A 27,102-nucleotide genomic window follows, 5' to 3' on the forward strand; every position below is an offset into this window, starting at 1 on the left:
ATGAACTATAAATGAACAATTGGGAAAAACATTCTAGTTTGATCTTTCTGCCTAACCATGCCTACCCTTGTTTGTCAAATGTGATCTGCTTTTCAGGCCATTCCTTTCATTTAAGGGCCCAATCAATTTTTACTTTTTGGTTTATGGGCCCGGTGCACAAAGTATACCCCCTCAACGGTAAGGGAGAGTTGGGGGAAACCACTTGGAGCGGCATTGCCCGAAGGACGCCCGACGCTCTCGTGAAGACTCTATGGCTTTGTGTACTATCAGAATAATGTAGAAGTGCGCACTTCGCGCCATACGCGCACGAACCAGTACGCCATGCGCGGCAGTGTCCCGCACAAGGGGCTCTCAAAATGGTTAAGCAGCACCTGTTCTTGTTCAGGCACGGAGCACGTAAATCAATTTGACAACCCAATGAAAATGAAACGCTGGTGATATGTTAAAAGTCCTAGTTGATTCCCAGTATGATAGATTATTCAGAGCATTTTTCTCATTGGTTTTGTTTGAGACAAAATCAAATTCTCTGTCACGTGTAGTAGTATGTTATCTAATTTATAATGCAAGCCAAAAAACCAACTTGAGCAAAAAAAATCAACTAATTGCAGATCAAAATAATTTCAAATGATGCCACTGTAGTAGAGCATACAAGTTAATACTTCAAAAATCTGCGAGACTTTACGGGAAAATACAGTACATCACGGGCACCATGCATAGGAGCTATAACATGTAATACGTCCTATTTTTTGGTATTTATTTTGTGTCCTGGCAAGGTTTATCCTGTCAAGGGTTCTGCGCAAGAAAAGAAAGCATTACAATTTACAACATATTGAACATATTGCGAATTGATGACTAAAAAAAAAAGAAAAACATTTGACCTCAACTTCGCAGATAATTGGATTAATTCTACACGGGAGTCTGTGACTAGATTAGTCAGTGTTTGACGTTCAAATGAAAAGTGCACGTGAACTGGCGGGACTTGCATGCTCTATATAACCATGAAACCCCAATAAAAACTGTATACATTTATAACCCTGCACAAACATCTCAATGCAAGAAGCACCTGTAGTTTCTAGGTTGGCCAATCAGCACTCAGCATATGTACTCAGCTCACTGAGTACACCTGTTGTTATTTCATGAACAGACGGCCAATCAGCTCAGAGCGTGTACTGGAAGTCCAGCCCTGTGCTAGCAGGTAGTCTATCTGGTAGTAACTTGTCAAACTTCTCGTTCATGTGGACGGTGAAGTAATACTTCCAATACCCAACACGATCCTCTGCAAGTAAAACAATGACACCAAAAAACCTGACTTCACTTTGGCTGCGCATTCTCATATAAAGTAGTATTCAATTATGCTAACTTGGACTTGATCAAATATTCAATTTTCTAATTTGGACTTGATTTAATATTCAAATATTCAACATGCGCTGATTATTTAAGTTTTACATGCGTCAGCCTGAAATGGCCGCTGATCGGGGTTTTGTGCCCCTGCACTTGTCCAGAAAGTCCAAACTCATTTGAGGGATCATAAATTTTGAAGAGCTATGGGGAATTTTGTTAGCCACATTTTGATACCCCGCTATTAACTGTAAATTGTCCAAGATTAACAATGGTCTATGAAAAATGATGCATTTTGAAAAGTTGCAAATTTAAAGATTGCGCGAGGAGAAATTGCTATAAAGCATAAACACACCTGCCGGTAATTGGCCCTTATCGATTGCACAGTGCCCGAAAAAAGCGCTAGTAATTCAATTTCGTGTATTCCCATGCATACAAGCACTGAGCACTGTGCGATCGGTATTCCCTGCCATTCGTTTCAGGCAGTGCGACATTGTCACGCAACAATGTCATCATTTTGCATAAGCCGTTGTCAATTTTAAACGATTTACAGTCTTTGGTAGCAAACGGGCTATCAAAATGTAGCTAACAACATTACCCAAAAGTCTATATACATGATGTAAAAACGATCTGATTCAAAATTATGACCCTCCAATGAGTGTGACTTTCTGTTTTTGCAGTGTTTAATATCCTTTGCAAAGCTATATGAACTTTCATTCAATTGTTATGTAAGGCACAGTTTTTCAATTCAACTCCACCTTACCTTTCGATTGTATGCGTGCTCCATCCTAACAATGTGTATGCTCTTGCATCCTCCTCAAAATGGGTGTAGATGCTTTTCAGTGCGGCCGGGGTCAAAGGTCGCTCTAAGAAATTTGCCAGCTGTTCAATACTAGATCTGATATCCTGAAATGCAGGTATTTGGAGAAAAAAAAAGTAAGTAAGTTTTTCAACCGGTCAGTCACTCCCACACCATCCCATACAGTAGTATGGCTAAATAGATTCCTCAGGGAATTAACCCTAACAACCCCAACTCCATCTTAATCCATTCCCTCTTTTTTGGGTGGATTTTGGGGGACTTGGTCCAGAAGGCCTGGCGTGACTAAATATTGATGGAGTATGATGGAATTGGGCGTAATGGCCTGAAGCAGTGTTAGGGGTATCTGATTGAGTTTGCCTAGCTTCCTGTACTGCTATTGTGATAAAAGCCATGTGAAGCAAGTCCATGAATGTCAACCAGTGTGTCAGTGGTGGATTCCATTATGTCATGTTCAGTTTTGTATTAGACGTACAGTGATTGATGGATTTTGATGGAATTGGTCCAGTTCCCAGTAAAAGACGCTTTGGGAGTTAGGGTTAATAAAGTAAAATGATGTAGTACAGGTGATAATGGGTTAATTTCCAAAAACGGACTTGATCTACACACCTGACGGACATCTTCATATTTTAGGAAGAGCAAATTGTTGTCCTTTCGCTGTTCCCACCACTCCAACACATGTCTGAAGTAGGAACCATACCCCACTGGAAAAAACAAAATGGTAACAACTTTCAAATAACCAGGTCACTGACAACAACATAAAAACATAACACGGCTTGAGGGTGAGTAGTCATTAATATCTCCCCAAGATATTGGAAGTTGACAAACTAGGCTGAGGAAACTAGTTTGTAACCTTCCAAAACTGCGGAGAGTTCATATAGACTATCCACCAGAAATAAACCATGTTATATTTTGTTTTACAATACCTCGTACATGTTAGCAAACTGTTGTCAAGTTATACATCAGTTATCTCGGCATAACGATGCTGTGCGTGTTTCGCCATATGTTTTTGTGTAGCTAGGGTAGTGTTCACAGTGCGCAATACACGATACGGTATTAAATACGACAAGCTCTAAAATGACTTGATGCTTGTGTGCTATGATAGACTGGCAGATACCTAAATGTGTGTCCTGTCCGTGAATTTGGCATAGCACAGGACCAAATATCATAACTCGACGGACGATTGGCCATTAACTGAAAGTTGGCTGATTACAAAGTAACCAGATTTTCAAAAGCAAATGTTTTCTTTATTTAGCAAATGTTTGTGTTTCAATGAAATTGGTAACAGACTGGCAAAGAATAATGATCCATTTCAATTGTTCTATTCTTTTACAACATTTCTTCGCAATGTCTTCAATTTTTCTGTAACGCCTTCAAATCCATGATGAGTCAAAAACCTGAAGGTAAATCTAAAGCCTCACATTTATTGTTGATGAAGCGATAGAAGAACTGATGGAAAGTGCCCTTGTAGTGCACCATGCGGACAGTGCGATGGAAGTCATAGAACGAGCACATTACGTCCTTGGGGTTCCTGGTAATGTAGATCACCTGAGTGAAAACACAAATTGATAATATTGATGAAACCCTTTCACTACTTGATGCCCTAAAAAAACAAAAACCAATTACATCCACTTTGCCACACCTGCACATGCCAGCTAAGAGAGGTTTCACATTCGAATGGATGTGCGCGCGCATACGTTAAGCTATCCCTAACTGTATTTGATGTTGTACGCATACCCTTAGTTATTGGAACGGTTACCAATAAAAATAGTAATCCAAACTAGCAGCCTCCAATGAAAGCCTTGTATCTGCTGCAAATCTTACTTTGAAAAAGGCTCCTCCATATTCAACGCAAAAGTGAACGCTAACGCTTTTCAAGTTTTCACGTGGTGAAGTTGCGAACTTGACACACTTAAACTCTGGTGAATTCTACAGCGAATGCTTCGTGACGTCAAATTTGCTTGGCATACACATTCATGTGAGGTATGAACCAACCTAAACACAGACAAATGGCACATATATGGTCACAGCATTTCATCCCCTTTCAATCAAATCATACCTGATTGAATAACTTCTCAGAAAAAAAGATAAAACTTGCCAATTTACAATGCATTTCACACTGGCGCATAAAGTACAATATATTCGTGCGGTGTACATAACAGGCCAGTTCATACTCAGCATGAAAACAAACGTGGAAGCGAATAAGTGACACCATGGCAAGTTTCTGCACTGCAAATTTGCAAAAGTTGAACGCACTTCAACTCCAACTAATTTCGCAGTGAGTAACTTGTGACGTCAAAGCCACTTGGCATTCGCATCCGTATGAAGTACATACACGAACTACCTTCTTTCGTTTACCTTGCATTCTTTGTTCCTGACGCCCTCTGGCAGCAGTCCGTATGGCAGGTGGGACTTGATGTAACGGGGCGAGGGCAGCGTCTTCAGTAACTCCATCCCGGGGCTCGGGGCCTCCAGGAAGGGGATGGAATCCTCCACGGACTCCAGGCTCAGGTCTGTCGTGTTGAGATCTCCCCCCTCTAGGAGCAGATAGATCAGGTCCTGTAGCCACACCCCTGGGAAAGGAAATGTGTTTTACCCTTTCGTCAATGTAGCTCCCGAAACTGACCTGCCTATTTTTCTCTGTAGCGCCCAAAGCCACCCGAGCACTCTATCCGGTTTGTAAGTGTCACACCATTTCAACTTAACCATGCGCACAGCACACAGTGTAGAACTGGAACCAATGGAACCGGAAGAAGTGCGAAGTGGCGTGTTTAGCCAAAAGTAATCAGTGGTGCGCGCACGTGTATGACGCAGTCGCTTACGAACCGGATGGTTTCATTCATTCTTCAGTGAACTAACACGATGTAGTACAGCTGATAATGGATTAAATATGACTAGGCAGCGAGTCTAGTAAAGCAGTCCCCAGACGAATAGACCATTATCATTTTCCCATTCAAATCAACGCAACCAAAACGAGGCTGGAAGGGAAAATAGTCTGGTTGCTTTTTGCACAAAAAACATTATCATTCAGTACTCTTGTTGGATACAGGGAACATGACTGCAATGGTGGCAGCATGATAAAGGTCTGTTTGGTTTAAGGTGTCTACGTAGTTTACTGAGTGAAAGACTTATGCAAGTCTAATTCACAAGTGATGGTCAGTCAATCAGTCAGTCAGTGAGATAGGTGCAAAGAAAACTGTAGTCTGGCTCTCTGGGACCAGCAAAGTCAAATTTGTGGGCCAAGGTGAGACTTATGCAAGTCTAAATCACAAGTGACAGTCAGTCACTCAGTGAGGTACAAAGAGGATTCTGTATGGCCGATGCAATACAAAAGTGGACACAGCAAAAGAGCAGAAAACGAATGAAATATTCTTATCTTCACATGAACAAGCATCACAATCTCATACGTGGTACTATAATTTGCAAATATATGGACTTTAGGTACATGTAGTCAGTTTGGTATCCAATTACGAGACCCCAAAATAATTGTGCATGATACCCTAACAGAAATGCCTGCAAGCTTGCCTGCAACTAGTGCAAGCTTGCGTGCCAGCTTGCAAGGTTTTGAATATGTAAATTGCGGCAAGCTTGCGGCAAGCTTGCGGCAAGGTTGCTGCCAGTTTGTAGGCAAGCTCACCAGAATGTGTGCGGGTAAAGCTTGCTGGCAAGCTTGCAGGCAAGATTGCAGGCAAGATTGCAAGCTTGCTGCAAGCTTGCTGGTGAGCAGGCCTGCAAGCTTGCCCTGAATTACATATTTGAAACCTTGCAAGCATGCTTACAAGCTTGTTTACAGCTAGCTTGCAAGCATGCACGCAGGCAAGCTTGTAGGCAAGCTTGTAGGCAAAATGCAAGCTTGCAGGCAATAATAATTAATAATAATAATCTTATATATCGCTAAATAATTAAAAACAGGCAAGACAAAAACGAGATTGCAGGCAAGGCTTATGGGAGCTTATAATTACAGTAGCCTTATGGCCACTGCAATATGCTGCCTGGTTATGGCAATATGTTCTGTCTGTTTTCTCAAAATGTATAGTATCCACTGAGCTGACACTTCAACAGGTTAGTGTTACATTGTATGCACCCAACTTAAGATTGTGAGCAATTTTGTTGCTTCAACAAAAACGATGCACAGCCAGCAAATGATCTCCATGCATGATCTGACATACCTTTAATGTATTACTTTGTTATACACATGACACATGTACACAATAATCTATCACTTGAAAATAAAATAAACCAAAACAAATCATTACCACAAATACAGCACAATTCCAATCATGCATGGTACTCAACAACACGGATACACTTGTATGGATGGAGCAGGCGCTGCACAAAGACAAAAACACATGTGCAACCATCGAGCCAAGCACAACCACATGGGGATCTGGAAATGGCATAAAAAATAAAAACCAGGGGGAAAGGGGTTATTTCTTTGAACCTTGATTTAACTTGGTGAAAGTTAGTTTGGGATTGACAGGTCAACAAACGCATTGTATTTGATTATCTCATCTCTGACCAAATTATGGAGAAAGCCCAATATTTGTGACACATTCATGGGGCTAAATATAAGCCAATTATAGTCGTAGGACTGTGAACCAGTCCCTCATTTGTTCAGCTCTTGTGCCAGCACTTCCTCTGTCAGTGCCATGCCCAGGTATAAATTTACACAGTGACATGCACACATGAGATAATATTATCATCTCCAACCAAGCAAACGTGTCCTAGCTAACGACATTGCCTGAACCGGTGACCTGAGTGACCCAATGATTTTAATATTGTTTTTTTCTTCCTGCTTTCACATGAGTTTTTTTCCTTTATTGTTTTAAATTGAATGGTACACTAGGGCCTACTCTCTAAGAATGCTTCTGATTGTGCAACTGGATCCTTGCGCAATCTTTGAAAAAAAATTCTTCCAAATTGAGCGCACATTCTTAAGAATGCGTAACAAGAGAAGCGATCTTTTTGATGCCGAGCACCGGCTGCGCTTGGAGAGTCTAGCTGCATCCTTGTTCACTGATTCTTGGGCAGTACTTAGCTGGAGTTACCCAGCCCTAAATTTTATCATTGGGTTGTCATTTAACCCAATGATAAAATTTAGGGCTGGGCAACTCCAGCTAGGCAGCACTTAAATAATTATAGTACTGTTGCAATGCACGGTCACTAGGGAAAAGTTGTAACGCTGAAAAGTAGAGAGACGAAAGTAATAATAAACACATATTGGGGAGAAATCATAAAAGAGACATAATAATTGATAGTGTGCTAGAAAGAATTATGATTATGATACTGTACAAAACTTCCCATGCATGGGGGGCAGAAAAAACATTAATATAATAACAGCATTAATTTAATTCAAATTATCGTAATTAAATAAGTACAGAAGCATAGATCATTTTCTTTTCTCAATATATGAATATTTTCCCTAATCCCTAAAACATTTTAAAAAGGCCTAACATAAAAAATTATGCAGTGCAACGTTTATTATTATTGCGCAAAATTCATAAATTGCGCACGTAATATTTCCATGCAGTCTTAAAGAATGAGTGCTCAATCTTAAAATTTGAGTGATCATTCTTTAGAATGCGCGCTCGTTCTTAAGAATGCGCGCCCATTCTTAAGATTGCGCAAATCGCAAGAAAGCGCACAACAGAAACATGGTATATTAAACATGGTAAATCAGGAATCTTTTGACTTGGCCCTTCCGTACCTGCACGCGGATAACTCACAATCCACACGTCATCTTTTCTTACAGGGAAGGTGGCCACATCTTCCATCTTTCCTCTGCAAAACGGGGGTAACCTCACCCCGTCTACGACATAATACTGCATGATATCGTACTCATCGTCTATTGCCAACTTAGTAGGCGATTCGGGAGACGAAATCTGCGCCATCTTGTTTAGCGCTATGGCGGTTTTTCAAACCATGGCTTCGCATCATGCAAGCCGGATCAGATCTTCTCAGGATTCAGACTCTTTTTAAAGCCTTTAAAGCTCAAACCACACAGAAATACTGTACATTTGAGCCTCATTAAATACCGCATATGGACCTATTAATTTCATTAATTTGTGGGAAACTGTGGCCTAAAACCAATCCAACTGAAGCCAAACTACATAGCAAGCCGAAGTTTCGAAAATTCTTTATGAAGCTTAGGTTTGAGGGCGCCTTCTACCCGAGCGGTACAAAAATAGACATGATAGAGGAGCGTCACTGTCCTCACGTTGACAAGGGACATCATGATCAGCAGTTTCTTCTTTAGTTGTGCATAAATTTACATCTGGATTGATGATAGCCCAAAAGCCAGTTAAAAAAAGGTTAGGGTATCATTATGTTGAATAAAATAAATTATTATATGTTGAATGAAATAAATAATCTTCCCATGCATGCGCATTACATGGAATTGAAGGCATTATTGTAATGTAACTCGGGAACTAGGAGACGCCAGCCTGGCAGGTTCCCCCGTTTTTCTGTTTCGCTTTTGCAGAAAAAACCCCACAATCTACAGTCATTAGGAAGTGACAAGTTTAGGGCACCCCGCCAATGCACGTTGGAGATGGTCACTTAAATCTTGCCCCAGAGGTGGGGATTTGGTCACTTAAAAAGTTACAGTTCCCATCTTGGGCAGCGTGGGGGGGGGGGGGGGGGGGGGGGGGGATCCAGGGGGGGGGGCAAATCTCGATCTGTGCTCATACGTGTCCTTTGTTATTTCGTATTTTGTCTGGATTTATGTCTGGCCTCACTGCACTGTAGCATGTTTGAACCTTTGAGGGGATTTGCAGATTTTTTTAATTTTTTGATCAAAAATTGACCTTTTGGTGATGGCGAAGTTTTCAGATTTGGGGGCAAATGGTAAAAATCTTCCTACTTGGATTTCTCTCAGCTCATAAACTGGTTGTAGTGTAGGGTGTTTAATAAAAGACACTTATCTGTTATCGTCGTGCGTGTGGAGCGCTCCGTCGTGTTTGTGAGCAGTGCGTCGTGCGTGTGGGGAGCTCTGTCGTGCCTGTGAGGAGGTCCGTCGTGTTTGTGGAGAGGTCCGTCGTGTATGTGAGCAGAGCGTCGTGCGTGTGGGGAGCTCCGTCATATCGTGCCTGTGAGGAGGTCCGTCGTGTTTGTGGAGAGGTCCGTCGTGTTTGTGAGTAGAGCGTCGTGCGTGTGGAGCTCCGTCGTATTTGTGGGTAAAACCGTCGTGCCTGTGAGTAAAACCGTCGTGCCTGTGAGTAAATTAAGCCTTCGACAGTTTTACTCACATGCACGACGGTTTTACTCAGAGGCACGACGGTTTTACTTACAAACACGACGGACCTCCCCACACGCACGACGGACCTCCTCACAGGCACGACGGAGCTCCCCACACGCACGACGCTCTGCTCACAAACACGACGGACCTCTCCACAAACACGACGGACCTCCTCACAGGCACGACGGAGCTCCCCACATACATGCACGACGATAACAAATAGGTGTCCTTTATAGTACACTGTAGTAGTGACCACGAGGAAGGGATAGTGTGTAATTAGCTTAAGTTTGAAATTGTGCATGATTAAGAAGTTTGACACGAAGACTACAGTAGTTTGCAGGTATCTCAGATGCTTTTCTTGGCTTATTTTATTTAAGTAATAACGCATGCACAAAAGGTTTACTCATGCCGGTATTTGAAACGATCAGTACTCAAAATTACGTTCACATTAACATTAACATTAACATTAACGTCATTATTTACTACTACGATTAGAGCAAATTTTTAACTACAAAATGTTATCAATTTCAAACATAACATTAGGCAAAATAAGACAAGAACAAAATTAGAGGGCCTTAATTGTTTCGGTCATTAGCAGGACCTTTCTCAACGGCAAAACATTTGAGCAAGTTCTGAGAAAAATCGGAAGAGATTAGGCCTAATCATTGTTTTCTCGCATCCTGTATTTTCAAGTCGAAAAACTTGTTAATATGAATACAAGTTTCAGGATTGTTTTTTTTTCGCATGGTACTTACATTCGTTCAATTAGGAAAACGTAGTTGAGCATTTCACTCATGTAATTTATACTTTGCATAACATTTTTGCAGTCCTGTGATTTGCTGATATTTTCTTTAAATAGCTGCATAAACCCAAAGGTCAGATTATTTCAACAAATTTAAAACGGCAGCCAACCTTTTCAATTAAAAATAAGGCACAGTATGAGTGTATGATCACTAGCAAAGAAAATTCGCAAATGTAAAAGTAAAAATAGACATTTGTAGTGTACACATTTTGCATAATGGTCAATTTCTCGAAATTGAACCCAAAATTGAATGTTTACCCTAACGTTACAACCATGTTTTTGTCCACAGCTTCTGATGACATCTCACATGCCATAGACAAAAACAAAAATTGGATGAATTTGTTTTCTATAGACACTAGTTTAAGGAGTTTCTACGAGACAGATAATAGTGTAATACGTCACTCTCTTTTGCTCAATCTAAACAAATCAATGAAAAATTCATAATCCATAACTATTTAATTTTTAACAAAAGTGTTTTCATAGGTAAGATACATCCTTGTATCAATATGCATTGATTTGTTCTCACTGAAAAATATTACACACTGAAGTATAGGTAACCCAATCTTTTAATCTTTCGTCTGCTATCTCATCCGTCGCGTCTTAGACTTTTCCCGTGAATTCGGAGAGTCTTAACGATCCTTTCTTGGCATCACACGCACAAAGACATTTTGTGGCTCCAGCATTGTCATCTTCCCGAACGTCAGAGGAATCTACATGAAAAGGAGGAAAAAAAGGTACCGGTAAGTCATATGTTGTTTTAGATCATGAGACAATTATTGTTTACAAACTTGAATGCAGTAGTCGCGAGATGGCATCTTTATCAAACCCTTCTATTTGATACTGCCCTTTTTTAGTTGAAACATACACCTGTATTTGGTTTTAAGAAGCACATCGCACTGAACACTAAAGACGAGAGATGAGGGGGTGGAATTTGGATGGCTGTCGGAACCGCATATGAATAAAAATATATGTGGGCCCTTCTCCCGTGAACAGTCTCTTTTTCAACGACTGATACGTCTTGAACTGTATCAATTAACGCCAGACAGGCAACAATTGCTACCAATTGCCGTCTGGTACCACTGCCAATTGCTTATCGTCATCGTGACTTCGTATTCATGAGATGGGGATCAACATTAAGTAATGTAAGTTCGGAGTAAAAAAAAAATCAGGCTTTTGACCCCAGTGACCTCATAATGACCACTGACCCCAGTTTGGTCATGTGACATGTTGCAGCTGGGCTACTGATACTTTTGACAAAGTTTGGTTGAAATCGGTCAAGGAGCAATATAGCTAATGTCAACTAAACTAACTAACTAACTAACTAACTAACTAACGGAGAGACATGATGATGAGCTGCTACCCGCTGCTAAAAAAGGCCTCGAATCTGTAAGCAAATTTACCGGAAAATACTTTTTGAAAGTAATGAGTGAACACTGAGTTGCGAGTAATGGCCAAGAGTTGTAGACCACAATGATGATGTTCTCAAAGCAGTACAATGTTCAAGACGTGAGAAATGAGTCATTTTCCAGTTAGCAAATTTGCTGACATGCTAGTTAGCGTTTTAGGAAAGCATGTCTTAACTTACCGGCGTTTCAGGGCATGCCTCGAAGCGGTATTTCTGGAAGACGCGGGTCATGAAGACCTTTGCCAGGAGCATGACGAATTTGACGGCGATGCAGATACGCGGACCGGCGCCGAAGACAATCCACCCCAGAGGGTGGACGGAGTCCTTATTCTGGGGGCTGAATCTGAAAATTTAGAAACGGGAAATAGTAATAGGTTAGCACAGACATCCAGGAACTTCTGAAATCTCCTTATTTTGTTCCTAGACCTATTTTCATAAAACTGAATGGTTCAAGTCTGGAGTTCTGTACACATAGCTACATGTAAAAGTACACGTGCTTATATGAGAATATGTTTTCACCGGCTGATGTAATCCCACGTTGCCCTATGGCATCATGTACGTGTACAGTGTCATAATAATTGTTGACTGCTGTGATTTAGGGTTTTCACAAAATATAGCATCCAAGGTGAACGCTATGCGCCCGGATGGGCGTTAAAAAACGCCATATCCCACATCACACACAGCCAACAATTGTTTTGTCATACAGGGTGAGTCAAAACATATGGAACCCAAACCCAAACATTATATTTCATATTTAAAAAATGTGTAGCACCAAACATAATAATGACTGGAAAGCCAATTTCATAAGCTACTTTTAGATGAAAATATTCCTGAAATTGCCCAATCCGTTCAAAGAGTATCACCATTTAAACACAAGGACCCTAAAACCTCTTTCGTCCAAAAATGCGATTTCAAGAATCGTCGTCACGATTGTCTTTAAACATCACCAGCGATAAAATCTCAGTTTAAAAGATAAAAATACTCAACAAAGTCCTTTTGAAGGCCCGTCTTTAAAAAAAAGGTGGATTTTATAAATCATAGTTATTGCTTGCCTAACCAGGGTTGTAAATAAAGATATTGTGTACTACAGTTGTTGAAACAACTATTCTGAGTCATTTTCTTTGTTGTTCCAAACAGTCGGAATACACACTAAACTGCTTGTTTGGACGAAACAGGTTTGAGGGTCATTGCGTTTATGGTGATATTCTTTAAACGGATTGAGCAATTTCAGTTATTTTTTTTTACCTAAAAGTACCTTATGAAATTGGCTTTCCAGTCATTATTGTGTTTGGTGCTACATACTTTTTTTTAAATATGAAATATATTTTGGGGGGTTTGGGTTCCCCTATTTTTACTCACCCTGTATCTTGCTTATTGGTCAGGCGATGCCTATGATTTGCTCCCCCCACTCTCCACCCTGACACAAAACCTGGATACGCTGCTGCCCAAAACCCAGTTGCTATTTCATTGTTTCATATTTTTCTTCGGTTTCCGTACCTTTCCGGATCAAACTTCTCTGGATCTGCCCAGATTTCTTCATCATGTTGAATGGGATAAAACGGGATGTTGACCAGAAGGCCTTTCTTCAGGGTGTACTTGCCATAGGTAACAGTCTCTGCGCAGACACGGTCAGCTCTAGCGACAATCAAAAAATAACAAAAAAAAACGAACTTAATTGAAAAGTGTATTTTGAGCTCTGGCAGGAGCTTCTACGGTCACTTCCTTGTCGGTCGGTCGGTCGGTCGGTCGGTAGATCTGTCCCGGAAAATTGACCAAAAACGGCCCCCCTACGTGTCCCATTAAATAAAACTACCAAAATTTTAATTTACAGAAAAAAGCAAAGAAAAGAAATGAAATACTTCACAAAAAATTGTTTGTAACAATCCGTAAAGTTGTTTTTGAAAATAACGTCGCAATAAAGGCAGGCACTGCGTACACCACCATCTTTTCCTCAAACGACTTGGTTAAAGTGGTCAGAAATTGACTCAGATCGCACCACAGAGCATCTAGAATCAGAAAACCACCCCGTAATTGTTGGGACCCAAAATTTGGATTAAATCCTACTGCCTCTGAAAAATGGCAAGGGACTCACAGTAAGGTTGGTGGGTACATGCGGAAGCACTCCTGTATCACCATTTCTAGGTACGTCATTTTGCTCATGGTCTCGTAGGTTATGTCGGCGGGTGTCGGTGCAAGCCTGTCGATCTCTTCAATCATCTTGTCCTGTACTTCGGGACTCAGTGCGAGCTGATAGGTGGCGCACAGCAGGAATGTCGACGTTGCCTCGTTACCGCCAGACAGTAAGAGAACATTCTGTCGACAATGGCAAAAAAAGTCCCACCAGTGCATTGAATCTTTTTTTAAAGGCATGATTTAAAGGTGAATCCAAAGGATTAGTCAATCGACTGGAATAAAGACAAAATTCTTTCTGGTTAAAAAGGTTGTGCATGGTAATGCACAGTTGTCTCGAAAAAAATGTAACACATGTATATCCACTGGGCTGAAATGTCAACAGGTTAGGTTTGGAACAATCTTCTTTGGATTTTGAGCGGCGTTATTATTGAAAACGAACAAAATGCATTGCATTCAAGAGTGCAAAGAGAAGAAGAAAATTTGCTTGCGTTATTAAACAGGACTAAGCGATCAAATCACTCATTATATAATACTGCGATTATATATTTGAATGGGCGTTTCAAATAACTGTAATGTTTGTGTGTTGTCTAACTCAAGTAAATTGTGTTTTATTAATGTTTCTGTTATATAAATTTTCTTTGGTATTTGGTGTCGTGTCTTATCTTTTAAATCAGTGTATTTTAAATGTTTAATTCTTAACCATCGTCGGATTTTTTTTTTAGCGAGCAATCAAGACAAATTCTACCGTACTGTATGTTATGCATTATTATGTAGCAATAATGTCACAATGATCTTGGGGAAAAAATTGCATTATGCAAATGAGCAGCCCATTGACACAATTTGTAATTGAAGTCGGTTCATTGAACATTTACCGCGCAGAGGAACTCGTTGTAGGTAAGTTTCTTCGGTTTACCGGCAGCCTCCTTGGCCAGATCTTCTTCAGTCGGAACATCTCCTGGGAACTCTGTGTTCTTCTGGTACATTTCATTCATGGTAACATACTGTAAGATAGAGGAACAAATAATAAAAGTCAGACCCTATGTGTTCTATGATACAAAAATATGCAGATGACACCTCACTGCTTAGTCATAACAATGAGACTGGATATACAGGAACGAAATTGTTAAGTTCTGTAATTCAAATTGTGACTGAGTACAGGGTGAGTAAAACAAAAAAGAAAACTTTTTTTGTGTGAAGCTTTCTTTTAGTGAAGTTTTCTTTTAGTGAACTTTTCCAGTTATGGAATTTTGAACACAAACACCGTTTTTTTAACCTTGTCCACGGATCACAATAAAGGTGATATTTCAGCAAAATGAAAACTATTTACACACCAAAAAAACCCATATCACTGCAGAACACCTTCATAACCATGATAACTGGCACTTATCATAACATTTATTTAAAAACCTGCTGCTTCCAATGTTAAAATATCATGCTTTACAATGTCAAGGGTTTAAAGACTTGCCCTGCCTTCTACTTGGCTACCCTGGAGACCTATGGGATTATTGTGATATAATTTTCAGGATACGAACGACATGGTTCATTTGTACTGAAATATCACGTACATCAAATGTGATCCGTGGACAAGGTTAAAACGGTGTTTGTGTTCAAATTCCATAACTAGGAAAAGTACATGAGCGATTTGAATGATTCTTTAACCAAAACAAAGCTTGTCAATTGGGCTTTCATATCCTAGATTTGGAAAACGCTACATGCAGCAATTCTTTTTTAGGTGACAGTAAAGTTCTGGTCACTTTGAAGCTTTGCTCAGAGAACGTTATGTATCTCGCATACCGACAGTGAGAACTCGCCTCAATACATTATCTCAGACGCGTATACTGAAGAGATGATGTCGTCTTATGACATTGTCAGTGTGGCTTTCCGTGACTTTGTTTTGTCAAGTAACTAACAGTCACTTCGGCATCAATTTGGTCATCATTGTTAGTTTTTTTTTTTTTGGGGGGGGGTTACCTACCCCTGCGGCACCCTCGCGCCGCTGTCGTATCTGGACTCCTCCTTGAAAGGAATCCTCTATGATTTGCTTGAAGAAGTCCACCGCGTCTTTAGGGATAATGTTGGACCCCATCATTTCGAAAAGTGGTCCCAGTATTGGAAAGATGACTGTAAATAGAGAAAAAGGAAAAACACCAATTATTGGCGAGTTATTAAAGAAATAACTAATTTTGGAATATGTTCCAATAATTATGTCGTCCGACCGCTTTGGATTTATCTAATATATGAGTAATGACACTGAGAGGTTTTAGATTTAGATTTAGATTTAGATTTCTTTATTGTCATGCTCAAAATTAGATGAAATTGACTTCCCAGTGTACAATTAAAAAGTAGGTATACATACAATAATTTAAAGTACACAAAAAAATATGACAAAGCCAGAAATATATTACTACATGTAGGCCCTATATACACAAAAACACAATTACGACTATACAATCATGAAAACTATTGGAGCAGTAAAGTAGGATTTCAGGCCGAGGGTTGATTAGGGAAGGAAATGAGGAAATAAGACCGGGACAGGATGGAAACAGCTGGGTCATGTATAGGGTAGGGTAGGATTGAGGGTAAGGGGGGGGGGGGGGTGAGAAGGGAGGGGGGGAGCCTGATAAGGGAAACATTGGAACAGGGTAGGGTAGTGTAGGGAGGAGCAGGGCTGAGTATAGGTATGGCAAAACTGAGTTATTAGCTAAAAGCCACTTATCTATAGGGCATTTGAAAGAAATAAAAACACAACAGGTGTAGGGATAAAACTATCTGGCGAAAATTGAGTAAAAATCTGAATAGCCCATGGTAAAAATGAAGATTTGAACCTCTTTGTTTTGAGACTAGGTTGACGTACTTAGTCTACAATATTAATTGGCTACTTGCAATTACATGTATACACACGTTTCTATGGGAAGCAGTGCAGCCGGCTGTAGCCACTTCACATTGACGTGTGTGTAATTGCAAGCCGTATCAAAGTAGTTCAGACACGGCTTACCAAGTTTTGTGTCTGTAGTCTGCACGGTTCCTATGAAAAACTAATACTTACTTGGGATCAACGTGACCATGGATGGTTGGAATGCTTTCTCCACCTTGGTCACAAACGGATGGTCAAGATTGGCCTGACACTGGACATCCAGACCGTAGATAATAGCCATGATGGTTTGGATGAAGAAGCCCAGGTAATTCCTGGGAATACAGACAGAAATGGTAAGTGAAACATTACAGGGCACAAAAATGCATTGTAAACCAATTAGCTTTTTTTTTGCTTTTTGCTGTTTTCTTTTTATTTTTGTTTGCCAAAAAGAGTTCATCTCAGCAAAAAAACCCCTGTTTTTAAATAAGACGTTAAAAAGTTGAGTAGTGGATTATCTAAACTAACTGCATGAGAAAAATGCTTTGGTTTTATTGGTTGAAGAATTGGTCCATCCAAGGAACTAGATAACTTGTTCTGTTCTTGGAAGAGACCCGCACTTACTTCTTTGTGTTGAGCGGTTTGTTTTCGGCGTGAGACTTTCCCATGTTGTCAAGAAGAGGGCCGCAACAATCGCTGAATATTTCCACCATCTGAGTATAAGTCCAGAAAGGTAGCAAAATAATTAAGTATGACACCATTCCATAGTGATTATGGTGTATGTCTTGTACGCCAACCAGTTTGTCCGACTGGAATCTAGTTGCACCAATCCAAAATATCCTTTCTATCGAACGTTTCTATTGGGCAACAACGGTGGGTTGTATACCTTTCGACTAAACACATCGCTCAATAGATCGTTTGTACTGCTGCCATCTTTGAGGTGTGTGCTTTTGCTCACCAGGGATATACTCTTGTGCAGTCGTTGTAAGTGCATTGACTTAGCAAAACACACCCCTAAGATGTCTGCTGAATGCATTTTAAAAAAAATTGATCTACTACATATTAAACTTTTTCCCCATAGATGTTGGCAGATTGTCGACCATATTACTTGAAGTTGCACTCGCAGTAGGTACAACCTCTGTACCTGAACATGCGTGTAATTAGGCATAAATAATAATAATAGGGCCTAATCATATATAATGTGTATTTACAAAGTGCACGTATCCACCTAGGTTTACCTGTCTGAGCTTGCTTGTTGTGAATGCTGGTGTGATGATGGCACGGACGTCTTTCCATCGTCGGCCTTTCATGTAAAGCAAAGTACCATTCAGTGGGAAACCGGCAGCAGGAATGTCCTGTTATGGGTCAACAGAGTTAAATGACCAACAGATGTATTGCAGTATACATTCTGTATGCAGTATACATCGAAATAAATACATTAAAAAAAAAACCTGTTTCATCTCGTACTAATTTTGTACGATTTTCAGTTGGATATCTAGGCCCTATATTAGGCTTACGAGTGGTTCGGGAACTACAGGACGGGTTAGGTATTTATATTGTACGATATTCATTTGGATATGTAGGCTTTATTTTAGGCTTACCCAGTGGTTCGGGAACTACGGGACGGGTTAGGTATTTGTATGATATTCAGTTGGATACCTAGGCCCCATTAGGCTTACCCAGTGGAACGGGAACCACAGGACGGATAATAATAAATAATAATAATAATATAAATTTCTATAGCGCCGAATCCATTAAAAATTGCTCCATGGCGCTTTACAATCAAACAATTTACTAAAAGGAATAAATTAAATTTAAAAATGTGATAAGGTATTTGTACGATATTCAGTTGGATATCTAGGCCTGTACCCAGTGATTCGGGAACTACAGGACAGGTTATATCTGTCTGATATTCAGTTGGTTCGGGAACTACAGGTTGGGTATTTGTACGATACTCATTTGGATATCTCGGCCCTATATTAGGCTTACCTAGTGGTTCGGGAACAACACTGGTCAAAGGTATTTGTACGATATTCAGTTGATATAAAGGCCTTATCTTACCCAGTGGTTTAGAAACTAAGGTACAGGTTAGATATCTGTCGGATTCAGTTGGATATCTAGTCCCTAATTTAGGCTTATCCGGTGGCTCGGGAACTACAGGACAGGTTAGATATTGAAAGGATATTCATTTGTTTATCTAGGCCCTATTAATCTTACTCATTGGTTCGGGAACATGACGGGTTGGATATTTGAATGATATTCAGTTGGATATCTAGAGGTTCAATTAAGGTTTAACCTGTGATTCGGAAACTATATGACATGTTGGATAATTTTGAGCAATATTCAGTTTGTTATTTGGGCCCAATTAATCTTACCCAGTGGTTCGGAAACTTGTTGAAATCGGTCACCAGAACCCTTTTCGCGATGTCAATATCCGACACAAAGAGAATCGGGTATTGGAATTTGTATATTCTGCAAGGAGAAGAAAAGTCCAGTTTAATACTGCACGTCTCACTCCTTCAACAATTAAGCTTCAACACATTCTTTGGTTTTATTTTCTACTTCATCTTAGTACTTACAGGCCTTTGGATTCCAGAGAGATTCTAAGGCCTTTGCTTTTGAGCAATGCCAAAAATAGCGGGATCAAAATAACCGAGGACAATGCTTTGTGTTTCCCGTTGTCCTTGTAAGCACATAACCGTTCGATCGAGGACCGTTTTCAACAAAAGACCCAACGCTCGAAGACTGAAAGGATCTCTTTGTTTTCCCTTTGTGTTGTCTGTCCTCTATCACAAAGCCATACATGTGTATTCTGTCTCGTTCGAGTTACATTTAGGATCAGGTCTATATGGAAGTAGATTCTTCCCAGAACGAATGGGAACAAAATTAATCTTACCCAACTACTTTTCCATATTTTATGACGCATTCCTCGGCATAGAGGTTGTTGCCTTTCTGAAAGGAGTATATAGTTTTGTTTTAATTTAAATTCATCAATCGATAAATATGAAACCAAATTAATGTGGATATCATCAACATTAAATTTTGTTGCTGTTTGTTTGGGCATCCAAATGCTGCATGTGACGTCATCAAACCAAAAGTGAAATGCCCATCAATGCATGCAAACACACGCTCATGTAATTCGAAGAAAAATCTTTTCTTTTCGATGTCTTTGGTCAAAACTGATCAACTTGGACTATTAAAACCGGGATTGACATTGTCATTCATAACTGAACTGAAACACCGTACAACACTATCGTCGCACCCCCATCACTCTGCGCTTGTCACAAAAACAAACGCCATATACGTCTAGTTTTCTTCTTTTCCCCCTCCTACCCTTAACTTACTATGCGTATTTATTAAAAACGTATGCCGTGTGCTAATCAATTTGTTTAACTTACCCTCAACCAGTCGATGGCATTCCCCACGATAGGGTAGTATGGGACCACAGGAATTCCCGCCCTTTGGAAAAACTGATGGCACCACCAGTCATAGCTGCATGTGAAAAAAATGTGTTGAGCATGGGATCAACACAAACCACTGTAGTCTGTATAATTACTGGTAATGGTCAAGTAAGTTCCATATCTAAAATAAAGACAAGTAAATTAAAGGCATATATATGATCATTTGCGGTTCATGCATTTTGTTCGTTCCCAATAACACATTGAAGTTTCAGCTCAGTGCACATTAATCCTGTTCGAGAAAACTGAAAAACCATGCACAATCTTTTGATCAAGAAACACAAATTCGTTTAAAGCACTCTTTATTTCCAAAAATCTGTCAGTTGACAGATAGTTGGAAATCACCTACATTTCTTGATTTCTTCTAAATGATAGCTAAAGCCAGATGGAATAATTTCACGGGGTGTTTAGTACCAGTGCGATGTTTAATCCAAGTCTTTTTGGTAACAATTCGGTAGGCTACTTTTGGGATAAATTGCAAAGGATCACATATATGCCGAAGTTGCCATGGATAAGCAAAAAAATATCAAACAGGATTAAAACAAATCGGTTAACAATTTAAATCTTCGGAAACTCATTTAAAATTCAAAAGCTTAAAAAACTCTTACGCCAAAAAGATGAGGATGGCACCAATTGCGAGGGTCCAAGTCACGGAAAAAGAATCACCGAATATCCACAACGCCATTTTGATTCGAAACGGTGTACGGCGTCTCCTGTGTGCTGGATCTGTATCAGACACTGCACTGACTGACATGAAGCGAAGACATTCGTGAACGGACATTGCCCAAGGTGGATATTTCTATCCCTAAGAGTTAATGTTTGTTCTATTTTTATCGATACTTTATCGCAAAAAGTGCGCCGGTGTCAACTTTGGAGCATCGAGGTCACCTCAGTGGGGAGGCAAATCTTTGTCCGACGAAATGTTGTATCTTGCTGTACTGTAAAAAAAAAACATGTCCGTAAAAATTTGTAAAAGTTTGTAATGTCAAAATAGTTTTTAATTTTGTATCTTTTTTCACAGTTTGTGTACTTTGTACTGCTTAATGTCAATTACATGGGGAAAATGAAATTGTACACATCGAACTCCCTCAAGTTGAACTTTTTTTTTCTTCTTGTGTGTGTGCTGAAGTATTTGTGTATAAAGGTTATCCTGTACTACTGAGGACTTGGGACAATGGGGGTGTGTGCGACAATAATGGGCCCAAACAAAAGGGACATGAAGGGGCCGGTCCAAATGAGTAAAACACGACTGATTGCGTCTGCTAGATTGTGGGCTGCATGCACCCCCCCCCTCTCGTCAGCACAATCATTCTGCATGGATCTGGGTGAAACCTATCAAACACACGGAAACGCAGAATTGTTTACGTTACAAACGTAGTGTGGGACATTCCTTTGTTTTCGTGTAGTTAAGAACAGCCTGTGGAAAAAAAAAGTTTGCGCACACTGTGAAAACTCTTTCAACCCAATGTTGTTTCTTTGATTCCCTTTAGTGTTTCTCTTCATTTTGCCACTGATAAAAACTAACCAAAAAATGTCCTCTAAACCTGTTTTCCAGAGAGGGGGAAACACTGTGTGGACGTGGGCAAGTCCACGCAACGTCGCTGCTACCTGGTTTATGTGGGCCTCTTTTGTTAGGAAGCCCACACAGTGAATGAAATGCTTGTTCACGCAAAGCTGTGAAACACCTGTTTTAAAACGTATTGTTTGAACCCTATCGACGTTGAGGCCTTGGAGGGCATGACACAATTAATGCTCCCCTAAGTACGCCAGTGGTTTTACTGTTTGTCTCTACGGTTTTTTTGCAGGATGATGGTCCTGGCGTCCCAACTACCAGGAATTCTCAGTTATACTTCAGACAGTGTGGGATCTAAACACATCAGACCCTCTGTTTATGTTTTGTGCAATCAAAAATCATTTAAGGTGTTAATAAGCAAAGGATTTTCGACATGGCAATAGAAATCATTACTACTGGCTCTGGATTTTGAATTGAATTAATGTCAAGTGCTGGTCGTTATCTTAGGCAGTGCAGTTGGATAAACAAAAACTGCTCTGGGCCCTTTGAACATTGATAAAAGTTGGAAATTCGAATTGTCCAGAACCCTCACATTATCAGATTTAGTTCTTTTTCACACTACGTTTGCTACGCCTGATGACTGAATATTTGTGTTTGCCTGGGATACTGGAACATTACTTTGTACAGTGCACGGATAAAAAATTGGGGACCTTTGATGGGGGACTTGATCTTTGAACAGGGTATGATTACACGGGTACCACAGTGAACCGAAAAGGTCAAAATAGTTTAACTTTACACACTTCACTCCATTAAATTGAAGTCGACGATTCAATGTCTGCTGCTCGTTTAAAAAAGGGGCCGTATCATTAGTCCGACGCCTCATAGGTTCGACGTCTCATCGGACTTATGAGGCGTCGGACTTATGAGGCATAATATTTATTTATTCCGCCTCATGGATCCGACGCCTCATCATAAGTCCGACGTCGGAAAACAAGGCGTTTAATTTGTCGGACCTACGAGGTGTCGGAGCTATGAAGCGTCGGACCTATGAGGCGTCGGACTTATGGGCCTTTATTTGGTTAGGGGATGCGATTTTGTCGGAAGGTTTATATATCGCACATATGAGGCGTCAGACTTATGACCGGACCCCGCCCAGAACATGAGAACAGTTCACTAAAAAAAATGGGTAAATAGCCAATGTTATTTGCCCAATATGTTGGCCAGAATTTGCCCAAGAGTGTAGGCGATTGGAATATATATATGCTGACCGGCATTATTATAACTAACAACCCATTCGCCCAACATTTTGTAAAACTAAGTCGGTTACTTCAACCAACAAGTACCAACAGCAGCCTTTCTTGGCTTAAACATTCCCACAAACGCAGCATGATAAGCGTAAATTAACCCTAAAAGAGCCGGGTTATTTTGACCACCTCTCAGAAGGGGGGGGGGGGGGGTGGTATCACTTATGGGCCTTTATTTGGTTAGGGGATGCGATTTTGTCGGAAGGCTTATATATCGCACATATGAGGCGTCAGACTTATGACCGGACCCGCCCAGAACATGAGAACAGTTCACTAAAAAAAATGGGTAAATAGCCAATGTTATTTGCCCAATATGTTGGCCAGAATTTGCCCAAGAGTGTAGGCGATTGGTATATATATATATGCTGACCGGCATTATTATAAAACTAACAACCCATTCGCCCAACATTTTGTAAAACTAAGTCGGTTACTTCAACCAACAAGTACCAACAGCAGCCTTTCTTGGCTTAAACATTCCCACAAACGCAGCATGATAAGCGTAAATTAACCCTAAAAGAGCCGGGTTATTTTGACCACCTCTCAGAAGGGGGGGGGGGGGGGTCGGTACATGCATAGAACAACTCATCATGAACATACCCAAGAAATTTCATGACTATAGGTCAAAGGGTTTTGGAATTATGGCTAATATTATGCATATGTCAGAATTGTAATTGTGCTCTGTGTACACGACGTATAGGGGAAAGTTTGTGTGTGTGTGTATCTGGTATCAAAAGATGCGCAAGGCTCGAGGCTAAAAAGTCAGCTAAAACAGCTCGGGTCGCGAAAAAAAAATCAAGGCTATCGCGGAAAAAGTTGAGGTGGGGGGGGGGGGGCAGGGAGTCGCCCCAGCCCTTTTAGTAAGCCTACGATGAAGCCAGAAGCACGTGTGCTACCTCTGACTGGTAAATATTCAGACTGCTGCGTCGTTTCTTAGACTGTAATTTAAGAAAATCACGTGACCATCTGCTGGATTTTGGTGAAAACTTGACATCAAAAACGCCAAGCCCTTTTGGAGATATGTTAAGGGTCTCAGGCAAAGTCGTCTGTTTCAACACTCAACACTGCTAATGGTATTGCTACAACTCCCATTGACAAAGCGAATGCCTTAAATAGCCATTTTCAGTCCATTTTTACAAAGGAAAACTGTGACATTATCCCAAGCCTTGACAGTCTAAAGTTTCAGCAAATATCTTCTTTTAATATTACAACTGCGAGCATCAAAAAGCTGTTGAGAGAGTTAAAACCACAGAAAGCACCAGGCCCCGATGGCATCTTCCAACGATTCAGAAGGAATGTGCTGACAGTGTTGCTCCACTCTTACAACGAATTTTTCCAGAAGTCCATCATACCGGGGAATTACCAGGCGACTGGCTTATGGCTAACGTCTCACCTATCGTCAAAAAAGAAAACCGTTCAGATCCATCAAACTAGGCTACCCTTGGTTCAGACAGGCGTGCTAGAGTCGCGCCGATGCAAATTAAAGGCAAGATTAAAAAAATTAAGTACATTAGTCCGTGGGTTAAAGGGGGTCCTAGTGCACTCCCCCAAACCCACCGCCACCGTGGGTTGCCATGGAAACCAACTATAGAGGGCGCTACTGTCAAACAAAATATATATACTTGTACATGTTTATTTTGAAATTTTTCCGAAAAGTTGCTCATCATTAACGTTACAGCTTATTTCTCGTCTTGAAAAGCCATCGGCCAAATCATAAAACAGAAGTTAAGTTATGATTGTCCAACTTCTGTTGAGCTGGTAGGTCTTGGCAAATTGAAAATTATTTACATTTTTAAGTTAAACAACGTCCTGCTGAATCAAGGTTCTGTTATTCTTAGCCTTTGGGTTGGTAGGTGTCAGGTCCATCTTCCAGATACATGGCCATACCTTTAACAATCTTGCTGAATCGTCATGGAAACCGTCTACAGAGCCTGACTCTGTACCCAGATGAATATAATAACATATAAACATTTTTTCAATAAGTAGAGATTTTGTGAGTTTTTAGTTTAAGTGGCAGTTAAATAAAAGGAAAATTCAAAACTTTAAAACACAAATGGGGTAAAATATTGAAATTACTTTATAACCTGGGAAGATCTGAACAAACATACCTTGTTCGGAAGCTTGTGATGATGCCAACAAGCTGGCAAAAGGACAGGTCCTGAAACCAAGTAGTTGCGGAGAAAATTTAAGATATAGCGCATCAATGCCAGTAGTACCCCTATGTGCAGTCAGTCTATACAGCAATGCCTGCAAGCGCCCGCAACACGAACTTCGTGTATCGCGGTCTAAAGGTACCTTAACTTGAGAAGTTCTGCACAAACTATACCTTGTTCGGAAGCTTGTGATGAGGCCAACAAGCTGGCAAAAGGACAGGTCTTGAAACTCACTGGTTGCGGAGAAAATACAAGATATAGCGCATCAATGCCAGTAGTACCCCTATGTGCAGTCAGTCTAACAGCAATGCCTGCAAGCGCCCGCGACACGAACTTCGTCTATCGCGGTCTAAAGGTACCTTAACCTGGGAAGTTCTGCACAAACTATACCTTGTTCGGAAACTTGTGATGAGGCCCACAGCTGGCAAAAGGACAGGTCTTGAAACCCAGTGGTTGCGGAGAAAATTTAAGATATATCGCATCAATGCCAGTAGTACCCCTATGTGCAGTCAGTCTTACAGCAATGCCTGCAAGCGCCCGCGACACGAACTTCGTCTATCGCGGTCTAAAGGTATCTTAACCTGAGAAGTTCTGCACAAACTATACCTTGTTCGGAAGCTTGTGATGAGGCCAACAAGCTGGCAAAAGGACAGGTTTTGAAACCCAGTAATTGCAGAGAAAATTTAAGATATAGCGCATCAATGCCAGTAGTACCCCTATGTGCAGTCAGTCTAACAGCAATGCCTGCAAGCGCCCCGACACGAACTTCGTACATCGCGGTCTAAAGGTACCTTAACCTGGGAAGTTCTGCACTAACTATGCCTTGTTCGGAAGCTTGTGATGAGGCCAACAAGCTGGCAAAAGGACAGGTTTTGATACCAGGTGGTTCCGGAGAAAATTTAAGATATAGCGCATCAATGCCAGTAGTACCCTTATGTGCAGTCAGTCTAACAGCAATGCCTGCGAGTGCCCGCGACACGAACTTCGTATATCGCGGTCTAAAGGTACCTTAACCTTGGAAATTCTGCACACACTATACCTTGTTCGGAAGCTTGTGATGAGGCCAACAAGCTGGCAAAAGGACAGGTCTTGAAACTCAGTGGTTGCGGAGAAAATACAAGATATAGCGCATCAATGCCAGTAGTACCCCTATGTGCAGTCAGTCTAACAGCAATTCCTGAAAGCGCCCGCGACACGAACTTCGTATATCGCGGTCTAAAGGTATCTTAACCTTGGAAGTTCTGCACACACTATACCTTGTTCGGAAGCTTGTGATGAGGCCAACAAGCTGGCAAAAGGACAGGTTTTGAAACCCAGTAATTGCAGAGAAAATTTAAGATATAGCGCATCAATGCCAGTAGTACCCCTATGTGCAGTCAGTCTAACAGCAATGCCTGCAAGCGCCCGCGACACGAACTTCGTACATCGCGGTCTAAAGGTACCTTAACCTGGGAAGTTCTGCACAAACTATGCCTTGTTCGGAAGCTTGTGATGAGGCCAACAAGCTGGCAAAAGGACAAGTTTTGATACCAGGTGGTTGCGGAGAAAATTTAAGATATAGCGCATCAATGCCAGTAGTACCCCTATGTGCAGTCAGTCTAACAGCAATGCCTGCAAGCGCCCGCGACACGAACTTCGTATATCGCCGTCTAAAGGTACCTTAACCTGGGAAGTTCTGCACAAACTATACCTTGTTCGGAAGCTTGTGATGAGGCCAACAAGCTGGCAAAAGGACAGGTTTTGAAACCCAGTAATTGCAGAGAAAATTTAAGATATAGCGCATCAATGCCAGTAGTACCCCTATGTGCAGTCAGTCTAACAGCAATGCCTGCAAGCGCCCGCGACACGAACTTCGTCTATCGCGGTCTAAAGGTACCTTAACCTGGAGAAGTTCTGCACAAACTATACCTTGTTCGGAAGCTTGTGATGAGGCCAACAAGCTGGCAAAAGGACAGGTTTTGAAACCCAGTGGTTGCGGAGAAAATTTAAGATATAGCGCATCAATGCCAGTAGTACCCTTATGTGCAGTCAGTCTAACAGCAATGCCTGCAAGCGCCCGCGACACGAACTTCGTATATCGCGGTCTAAAGGTAT

General features: G+C 40.8%; 2 protein-coding genes across 2 annotated transcripts; both read right to left on the reverse strand.

Annotated features, from left to right (window-relative positions):
* Positions 1 to 1,153: 1,153 nt before the first annotated feature.
* On the reverse strand, positions 1,154 to 8,234 carry LOC119741274 (sulfotransferase 4A1-like). Its single transcript, XM_038217027.1, has 7 exons — positions 7,863 to 8,234; positions 4,514 to 4,728; positions 3,577 to 3,703; positions 2,765 to 2,859; positions 2,102 to 2,244; positions 1,937 to 1,944; positions 1,154 to 1,276 (listed from the first exon to the last, which is right to left on the reverse strand). Exons 1-7 carry the CDS (start codon positions 8,044 to 8,046, stop codon positions 1,158 to 1,160), a joined length of 891 nt encoding a protein of 296 aa, XP_038072955.1. The 5' UTR covers positions 8,047 to 8,234; the 3' UTR covers positions 1,154 to 1,157.
* A 2,093-nt stretch (positions 8,235 to 10,327) lies between these two features.
* On the reverse strand, positions 10,328 to 19,851 carry LOC119741275 (cytochrome P450 3A9-like). Its single transcript, XM_038217028.1, has 12 exons — positions 19,846 to 19,851; positions 19,480 to 19,535; positions 18,959 to 19,055; positions 17,822 to 17,938; positions 17,208 to 17,296; positions 16,779 to 16,918; positions 15,708 to 15,853; positions 14,605 to 14,733; positions 13,692 to 13,912; positions 13,097 to 13,234; positions 11,780 to 11,942; positions 10,328 to 10,904 (listed from the first exon to the last, which is right to left on the reverse strand). The coding sequence occupies exons 1-12, from the start codon at positions 19,849 to 19,851 to the stop codon at positions 10,824 to 10,826; spliced, it is 1,383 nt and encodes a 460-aa protein (XP_038072956.1). The 3' UTR covers positions 10,328 to 10,823.
* Between the last annotated feature and the right edge of the window lie 7,251 nt (positions 19,852 to 27,102).

This window comes from Patiria miniata, unplaced genomic scaffold (assembly GCF_015706575.1).
Source record: "Patiria miniata isolate m_02_andy unplaced genomic scaffold, ASM1570657v1 HiC_scaffold_5, whole genome shotgun sequence".
NCBI lineage: Eukaryota > Metazoa > Echinodermata > Asteroidea > Valvatida > Asterinidae > Patiria > Patiria miniata.

Bases quoted from the DNA above. Each gene is read 5' to 3' on its own strand.
- LOC119741275 (XM_038217028.1), bottom strand. The intron at 13,235-13,691 runs GTGAGTCCCTTG...GATTGTCGCTAG, and splicing joins ATGTACCCACCAACCTTACT to AGCTGACCGTGTCTGCGCAG. The intron at 10,905-11,779 runs GTAAGTTAAGAC...CTTTTCATGTAG, and splicing joins AGGCATGCCCTGAAACGCCG to ATTCCTCTGACGTTCGGGAA.
- LOC119741274 (XM_038217027.1), bottom strand. From the start codon at position 8,046: ATGGCGCAGATTTCGTCTCCCGAATCGCCTACTAAGTTGGCAATAGAC. The intron at 4,729-7,862 runs GTACGGAAGGGC...TTCCTTTCCCAG, and splicing joins TGTGAGTTATCCGCGTGCAG to GGGTGTGGCTACAGGACCTG. The intron at 3,704-4,513 runs GTAAACGAAAGA...GTTTTCACTCAG, and splicing joins TCAGGAACAAAGAATGCAAG to GTGATCTACATTACCAGGAA.